Source organism: Chelmon rostratus, chromosome 2 (assembly GCF_017976325.1).
Source record: "Chelmon rostratus isolate fCheRos1 chromosome 2, fCheRos1.pri, whole genome shotgun sequence".
Taxonomy (NCBI): domain Eukaryota; kingdom Metazoa; phylum Chordata; class Actinopteri; order Chaetodontiformes; family Chaetodontidae; genus Chelmon; species Chelmon rostratus.
The window spans coordinates 22,739,350-22,748,457 of record NC_055659.1 but is presented as its reverse complement, the minus strand read 5'-3'; the positions used below and the strand labels follow the sequence as shown (position 1 = coordinate 22,748,457).

The 9,108-nt window shown below is 40.7% G+C and overlaps 1 protein-coding gene across 1 annotated transcript; it reads right to left on the bottom strand.

The window, feature by feature from the left end:
• Nucleotides 1-3,574: 3,574 nt before the first annotated feature.
• On the bottom strand, nt 3,575-8,586 carry slc2a9l1 (solute carrier family 2 member 9, like 1). Its single transcript, XM_041946107.1, has 12 exons — nt 8,530-8,586; nt 7,188-7,283; nt 6,887-7,047; nt 6,685-6,809; nt 6,478-6,607; nt 6,070-6,218; nt 5,707-5,894; nt 5,499-5,609; nt 4,847-4,948; nt 4,231-4,306; nt 3,973-4,100; nt 3,575-3,760 (listed from the first exon to the last, which is right to left on the bottom strand). The coding sequence occupies exons 1-12, from the start codon at nt 8,584-8,586 to the stop codon at nt 3,575-3,577; spliced, it is 1,509 nt and encodes a 502-aa protein (XP_041802041.1).
• Nucleotides 8,587-9,108: the final 522 nt, after the last annotated feature.

Genomic DNA, 9,108 nt, shown 5'->3' with positions numbered 1-9,108 from the left:
TAGTGGCAGATTGAAAGAGATTGCTTTAATGATAAAAACAAAGAAGAAAAACACAAAAGAGGAATCTGACACAATGCTGGATGGAAAGACACCAAGTTGACATTCTGTAACCCAAGAAGGCTACACTTTTTAAGTTGATCATGACTAATGCTAATAGCTACATTTTACAACTAACAGCAAATGCAATTATGTACTTGGAGTTGATATGAGTGTCTTTCTTCACCTTTATGTCAGAATAAAATGAGATAACAGCACCTGTCAGCCTTGACACTGTGAATTTAAATTCTTTAGCCTTTGTTGCTATGGGCTACAGTTACTGTTTTGTATTAAGGTGCATGCTGTGTAGACTTGATCAGTCTAGTGCATCTCTGCAGAGGATTAACATCGCCATCTGTTGATGGATCAGAGGCATTACAGCAGACCCAGATGCACACATAACCCTTCATTCCATTCAGTGTGTTTCTCACAAATCACAATTACAGATCCATGTAGTCTTAGATATGTTTTAAATTGGACCAAAATCAATTTGTTTTTAACTTTTCTTCTTATAATCTGTGCCATTATTTTTGCATCTCGTCACCATTTGGATACAGAGACTGGCCAGGTCTGCAAGAGTAAACCGTTCATGATGGTTTCTCCAATTAATCCTCCGGTTAATCCTCCTCCAGCGTTAACAAGGCACAGCAGGACATCGGTGCAGGATGATCAGCCTAGCCAAGACACTGCCAATCACAGTTCCAATCCCCAAAGTGCTGGACTGTGGACAGAGCGTGCTTAGCAGCTAATGAAGGCCCTGTGGCCGCTAGCAGCTGCTGGCTAGTGATAAGGAAGGGGAGACCTTCAAAGACTCAAATATATATCATTATAGGCAGTCAGCCACTCAAAGAGCCAACTGGGGGTGAGAAGGTCTCACAGGCCAGGACTTAAGTGGTTTGCAGAATTTACACTAATGATGGAGGAATGTGGAGAAGGCACAAGGATAGTGAAGAAAATGTCCAGTAGGCAATACTGATTCTGGTGTATAGAAATTTCTGACACAAGTGGTGCATTAACATAACACATACTGTATGAGCAAGCAAGACTGCACACGGAACACAACAAAAAACGGCAAAAGCATTTAGAATATGTCAAATACTTCTTTCTGAGTCAGTTAAGTAAATAGGCCAACCACCATACTGTATAGACTCTACATAGACACTGTTTACTGTAAAGCACGGCTGTATTTTATTTATTTATTTTATTTTATTTTATTTACTTTACTAATCCCAAACTGGGAAATTATTCTCTGCTTTTAACCCATCACTGATTCACTGAAACACACACATGCAACATGCAACATGCAGTGAAACACACAGGAGCAGTGGGCTGCATTCAAGCACCCGGGGAGCATATTTGGGGGTTAAGTGCCTTGCTCAAGGGCACATCAGCCAGCTAATGGAGGGGGAGATGATACTCCACCACACCCAATTTTATTTTATTTAATTTTTTTCTGCCAGTCCAGTCAGGGAATCGAACCAACAACCTTCCAATTGCTAGTCGCTTCTCCAACCTTTTTGTGTGTGTGTGTGTGTGTGTGTGTGTGTGGTTTTTTTTAGTACCTGTTGAAAGAATAAATAACGCATTCTTTCTCTAACAAGTGAAAAGTTGAATTCATGAGCAATAAATATATCATTGCTCAGTGTAACACACTCAGAAGATTTGCTGCTGCAGACTTGCTGGTCTGGTGCAACCACCAGATTATGGAGGCTAATGTTTTAAAGTGTTGGTAAACTTTAGATAACTATTACAACACACATTACTAAGTCAGCTGACTGCCTCTATGACTCTTCTCCACTTGTGCCACTGTTGAAGTACTCAAGCATGTGAGCTAAGTGTTAAATAGAGTTTAGAATTTAGTATGATCCTATAATGGTCACCAGTAGCCACTGTTCAGAAAAAGTTACACAGTCTCACTGACAGAATATGTTATAAGAGTAAAAAAAAACAGTTGATTTGAGTGTGATGGTGATTAACACTAAGGTTGCTAACATGTCTCCAAAAAACACAGCCCCCACCTTTGTGTGACCTCAATCAACTGGCCGTGAGAGAGACAAAGGAAGAGAAAAGAAACAATGTTGTGGGACAGTCTCCATTTATTTGGCCCCCTGCAGTGGTCAAAGAACAGACAGCAGAGCCTAAAGGGAGCAGTGAATGATTTATTGCTGGGGAGCCGAAGGAAGGAAACCTCTGACCTCTTACACACTGCAGCTGCAGGTGCACTTTAATCAGGTATGGGTAAGCTACATGACAGCAGAGCTGCAGTGATCTAAACTGGTTGCTCTCTTTTTGCAAGTGCAAATCCAAATTCCAGAAATACTGAGTAACATTACTTTGGTGTAACTCAGCCTGAGGTGCACAGGAAAGTACCCAGGTGCATTCAAGTATATTTAAGTGTGCTCAAGTAGTCCTTGAGCACCACTTGAGTATACCAGTATATAATCAGGATTCATGAGCATTCAAAACACACTTGCAATACAATTGTATTACATCACCAATGTGATGGAAATATACTTAAACTTCAAATGAAATTAAATTAAAGTGCATTTTAATTAAGCATACTACAAATGGCTTAAAAATACTTGATAAGTACACTTTATTAATATTAAAAGTATCTGCAATTTAGTCCACTATTTAAAAGTACGCTTAAGTAAAATTTCTAAAATTGTATGATGAGCCTTTGATCATTCTGTGACTTGGATTGGATGTTGGAGTACGAATTAGGAATTATGATCAAATGAATAGTAGATGGCTGTGATGGCCCCCTGCAGCTTGGAGACATGTAGGTGAAGAATGAACAGTCACTAGGACACAATTCACACAATGTATTCACCAAACAATTTAAACCTTTTAACACTTTTATTCAAATGTGGGTTGGAAAAGTAAATCTAGCTTCCTGTTACTCCAAGTAAATCGTTACCCTTTTCCTTAATCTCTTAAATCAACATTGCATTGGAAACAAGAGCATTTCCATCATACTGAATACTCGGCCATAAGAATCAAGTATTTTTTCCTAAATGGATATAAAACATCTTGAAAATGAATGAAAACCTTTATTTTGCCTTACACTCTTACATGTTGAGGATAGATAGCAGAGTTCTGATGTCCCTGTAAAGCACGGCATGCATTACAGAAAGTGTAAGTGTATCATTACTGCAAAACCTTAAGTAAGCCATTTCAATCTGGACTGTTCTGAAGTGTCATGTTTCAGTACATTGAGAGATAAACAAGAGATAAACAAGTTGGTGTTTGCGAATGTGGGATGTTGACAGTCTCTTGAAAAAATTCCACTATAGGGATGAACTGGAAGTCATAGAAGAAACAGAATAACATGACACACCTGTCTATGAATAATGACAAGCAATACAACACAGGTTTGTGTCAGTAATTTAGCTCAATTGTAGGCCTGTTTTCACTGTTTATTGATATTGCCTTTGCAGCTGATTAAAATACTTCAGAAAGTATAAATATTGTCCTTCTGGCCACACAGTCATTTATTGTTCCTCTAGCAATCTGTATCGACTCTATCTGGACTGCCTTAAAACCTGCTCTCCATTCTCTCTTCCTCTGAGAAGGATTTTCCACAGACGGTGATGGCTTTAAACTCCTCGGAGATCTCCAGCAGGGTCTTCCCTTTAGTCTCAGGCAGGAGGAAGAAGGTGAAAAGACAACCCAGCAGGCATATGCAGGCAAACAGCACAAAGCTGTATGAGTTCAGGGCTTTCTGGGATAGAGGAATAGGAGTGTTAACGTTTCATGAAAGTACTGAGATGGTTTTTGCCTTTCGGCCCATAATGGCATGATATTTAAATACCTGCTGCAAACTAAAAGATACTCATTCTGCCATTAATCAGAATCAATTTAAAGTGTTGCTGCGCGTGTCAAATACATGTGAAAGGTCTGGGTGAATACTTTTTTCCTGATTGTTGTACTCACAATAAGGAACGGAAAGGCTAGGCCCAGAATTGTGAACATCGACCAGCGAAGGATCCCCACGAGGACAAATGCCGCCAGTCGATCGGACTGGGTGAAGAGCTCACTGTTGAGAGTGGGTAAAGCTCCCCCTGATGACACAGGGGTTTCACTTAGCTATCTTTGAATAAAAGCATCTTATCTATGTGCAGCAAAACACAGTGCGCAATGTGCTGAATTTCTTTTTTTTTCCTCCAACACTCAGCGGAGTAAAGCACATACCAGGTCCTCCGCAGAAGAGGATGGTGAAGAGGATGATCAAACAAGTGGTAACGTATGGAGCCCAATTCATGGAGTCCTGCAAGAAGTCAGTTTTGTGTATTAAACTATTATGCTATATAGACAATTTTTAGAGGAATTATTTAACTTGTTCACTGCAGCAGTCAAAGCTAATACACATTTTATCTAGTATTCCCTTAGTGTCAAGCCATACAGACAGCTGTGGTTTTATCTGCTCTGGTTTTGAGATACCTGTTTTCTGAGGTTTCTGCCTTAACCCCAGTACAATGGAGGTCAACGGAATTTCATTTGTGGTGTTCGCAGGGACTGTTAATTTGGTAGAAATTTCCAGTGAAAATTGTCCATAGTCAAGTCTGTGGATTATGAAAAATTTCCATTCACTTCCATTGTGTTTTGGTACAGTCAGAAATCTCAGTGACAGATGTCTAAAACATGTGCAAATAAAACCAAACCTCATCGTTTGAAACAACTAGGGGCGCAAATTATATGAAAATATGGATTTTTTTGTAATTTGGTTGACCCCGACCCTTTAAAATAAATATCTTCTCAGCTCACATGTGGCTATATCTGTGTCAGTATTCAAAGGTAACAGGTTTACCTCCAGGTTGAGCGTTACAGTGACCAACACCCAGCAGACAGACATGAGACCGTAACACACCCAGAACAGTGTCCTCCTCCCCACACGATCAATCAGCAGTCCCTGAGAGAGAAGGAGGTCAAAATGGTAAACTTTAAAAATATGCTACCGTTTGCTGTCTTAAAAAAACACTCTGTCAGTCATTTACTCTGCTGTCCAATGCTACCAGCCCCAACAGAGCTATTACAGGTGTGAAAGCCATTAAATACTGTATGGCTATCGTATGAATTCAAATTGTATACAACTAGACATGATGCAATTCTGAGATTCAAGGTTTGTCATTATACAATACAAGGTTGCACAATGAAATACAAGTGTAGCCCCTGACATGTGACACACACAGAAAAATAGCAAATACTCTACCATAGCTTCTATTCGGTCTGAGCTGACTGTCTGAATTAGCTTGTAGGCTATGCCGCATTTGACAAATGGTCAGATTTTTGCTATACCTCGGTGTGTGGTGGGAAACTCTCGCAATCTCTCTATTAACATTCCAGGAGCTGAAGTGGAAAAAAGTAACATTTCCATGGCAAGAAGAGATGGCCTTTGCCAGGACTGCAGTGAAGAAGAGAGACCCTAAAGAGCTCAGGTAAACAGAGAGGGAGTTACTCACAGAGGTGATGTAGGTGAGGATTTCAGTTACCCCAAGACCAAGAGTGACATAGCGGATCTTGTCTTCCGGTATACCTGCCTCCAGGAAGATGTCAAACGTGAAGGTACTGATCTGGGAAGGAGAGAAGCATTGGTTTGACTCTGACAGGATACAATCTTCATTGTTTGGATGCTAAAACAAGCAAGAAATAAGGCGTTTTCATCCTCACAGCAGTCGTGCCCGACAGCTGGTTGGTGCTGTAGATGATGCACATGGTCAGAAGCTGCCAGCGGATAGTCTTGTCCCTCAGGAGCTGCAGAAGGCCTGTTCGTGGGGCTGCCTCAAAGGCCGCCTGCTCGGCCAGCATCTCCTCCATCTCCGCTTTGTAGTCACCTTGGCCCCACAGAGTCTGGAGAGCTGGGATGAGTCGGACCAGAGACACGAAAATCTGAGAAATGCACTCCTTTGTTCGCGTACAAAACATTGTTTATGATGCATAGCGATGAAAGTGCTCTATGAATGTGCTGCTGGACAACAACCTACACTGTCACAGGCGCTCCACAATGTACACAATATGAGGAAATATACCAACCTTTTTTGCAAGCCTTGTCATCACCTTTCTCTATGAATAAGTATCTGGGAGCCTCGGGAAGAAAAGGCAAGGCTATAATCTGAACCACTGAGAAAAAAGCAGGGACACAGAGGACAATGTTCCACAGCTCCTCACGACCAAGGATCTCACTGAAAAAAAAAAAAAAAAAAACAACTATATTTTTATTCACATTTCCTGATGTTGAGTTGAAGCCTTTTTTGCAAAAGTCTCGAAGCTTGAAAAATCCTCTCTTAACTCGTCTGTCTCCCTTAAGCCAAATCACCTTTTTGTAAAAATGAATAGGAGACAATGGCTTGTCACTGACATTTTGTATGTTCAGTGTACACTGAGCTTATCCTCTAAAGTACGGTAATCAAAACTATTGTCTCCTTATACATAAGTGCATACCTCAGTCCAAAGAACTGTCCAGACAGTTTGCCAACTGATGAGAAGGTGGCAAAGGTCAGAGTCACTGTGCCTCTTATCTTCCTGGGTGAAATCTCTGCCAGGTACATTAAATGGGTGCTCATTGCCACACCTGCAGGCCGTGAGACGATATCAATCAGTCCGGTAAAAACACGATGTGCATTGTGCTTGTCACAGAATATGACTTACCTGTCGAGCAACCATACAGGAACCTTGCCACAATGATCATTTCGTATGATTTGGCGCTTTTACTTGTCAGCATGATCCCTGCTGCAGCAAGGACAATAAAGCTGCTGCAGATCATGACCTTTTTTCTGATGAAGGAACACAAATCACCTCAAGTCTCTTTAGGCGGTAGGACAGAATGCTGCGTTAAGTCTCTCTCACTCACCTCCCCAGCATGGTTGAGACAAATTTGACACTGATGGTGCCAAAGAGACCCCCGACAGGATACAAGGAAACGATGAGGGACCAGATCATCGTGATCGTCTGTGGTGGTGGAGGCTCTTCATATCTGTCGTACCAGCTGCTGTTGATGAAGCGCTGTATGTACTGCAGAGAAAGTGCGTCTCTGTGACAATTGGAAAAATGATGCGAGAGCTTGGTGCAAGAGCTTGAAGACAGAGAGAGAGAGAGAGAGAGAGAGAGAGAAAGAGAGAGAGAGAGAGAGGATGGAAGGTGATGCATCTCACCGGAGAGGGAGAGCTCAGTTCAGTAAGGTGGTAGCCAGAATGGAAGCTTCTGCCAAATCCCAAAATAATGATGAGGAGCAGAGCTTTACCGTGGATCTACAAAGCAGAAACAGAAAGAGGACTCACAGAGGTCTAACAGAAGTCATTTGAACCTCCTTCATTCCTATAGCTGTACCGCCTTTTTGTCATCGGGTTTGAAGATGTTACGTTTTGGAGAAAGCTCTGCAGACACACTCAAAGGCACTAATAGTACTTCAAGGTGTTAGACTCTTTTTGAGATACACAAAAGGTAACCTCACACCTCAATCCCGTATTATAATGATGGTGATGATCATCTGCAGAGCCAAATCTGTAAGAGCAACATCATACCAGATCAGAACACCCTTCAACAAGACATTACATACATTACAGCTTTGGTAAGAAAATATGTTTTGTCTGTGTTAAATATTTGCTGAGAAAACAGGAAAGATAATTAGAAATAAATCACGTGATAGCTGGTTCCATAATTTCACGAAGGTGTTGGATTAGAAATCTCCCTCTCCCCTTGATCCTAATCTGAATCTGATCCTTTGAAGAACATATCAAAAAGACTGCATAATTCTACTCAGGAAAACTTTCCAGGATTCATTCATCCATCCATTCTTTGTCTGATGCTGAAACACTTGTTCATGCATTTGTCTCATCCAGGCTTGACTGATGAAATACACTTTACTCTGGTTTACCTAAATCAACTATTAGCAAATTGCAACATGTACAAAATACTTCTGCTAAAATATTAACTATAACTTAACTATATTAACTATAATTTGAAAATTTGCACATATCACTCTGGTTCAGTACTTATTTCATTACATTGCATCCCCTGTAAATGCTAGATCTGACTTAAATATTCTCATTACAGTTCTTATTGAATGTGTCAAATCGTCTGTTTGTTTTGCTTTGTATGTAGTTTATCTCACTTCTTTACAGTGATGAGGGTTTCATTTTCTTTTTCATTGGATGACGAGATTAAAAAATAACTCTGAAACTGGCAAAGTGGAATGACTCAGCTGAAACTGTGGTTTAGATGAGCCTCTGAGCTCCGACAGACTCAAGAACAACCTGCTCGCCTAAAGCTTCATGTTGTTGTGCTCTTCTTCCATTTTCCCTGTTAGGAAAAATTTGTTGGAGCTAAAGCATAATGTAGGTTTATACAGGAAAAATAGCAATGTCTACATATTTCTATAATATATTAACATGCTTTCTCACTCCCTCAACTGCCCTGCGAACATTTATGTATACGTACAAAAAAATTCTACAGTCTTCTATTAAACAAATTCATCAGAATTCAGAAAAAGCCTACCAGCTGTTGCAGCACAGTTTCCATTCTGTCTTGACTGGCATGGACCTCACAGTGCATGTGTGCACACCGCTCTGCTGACTCTGTTAAGTTTTTCAGGCTGCACATCGTTAACTTTTCAGACTTTGCCCAGAAATACAGTAACCAGCCATCAGCCCACAACCCTGACAATGACAATGACCCGTCTGAGTAACTCATCTGCCTGCTGGAGTGGACAGATGCTACTGTGCAGGATGATCGGTCTGATGAAGCTGGAAGGTGGTTTTAGACTGTGATTATGGGCTGTGCGGGGTTAGACTGGGCTGAAGCACAAACCATGTCGACTCAGTTTACACTGTTTTTGATTTGGCAGAAAAGGAATGGAAATGGAAATCACTGCTAGCTATTCAGTGAAAATGGGAAGATGTGGGAAAAACGTATCCTGTGGGGGAAAGTTTTTACATGCATTTCTACTTTTGATGTCACATTTAGAGTTTTACAACTAAAATTAATTTACAGGTCTACTGCTGCTTTTATCTGAAAACAGTCCTAACATGCAACTACACACAACTTTATGTTTGCGATAGTAGCAAACCAATGTCT

Excerpts from the sequence above, each read along its gene's own strand:
- slc2a9l1 (XM_041946107.1), bottom strand. The coding sequence starts at position 8,586 with ATGCACTGTGAGGTCCATGCCAGTCAAGACAGAATGGAAACTGTGCTG. Across the intron at positions 7,284-8,529 it reads AAACTGTGCTGCAACAGCTG|ATCCACGGTAAAGCTCTGCT; the intron begins GTAGGCTTTTTC and ends TCTGCTTTGTAG. Across the intron at positions 7,048-7,187 it reads AACTGAGCTCTCCCTCTCCG|TACATACAGCGCTTCATCAA; the intron begins GTGAGATGCATC and ends CTTTCTCTGCAG.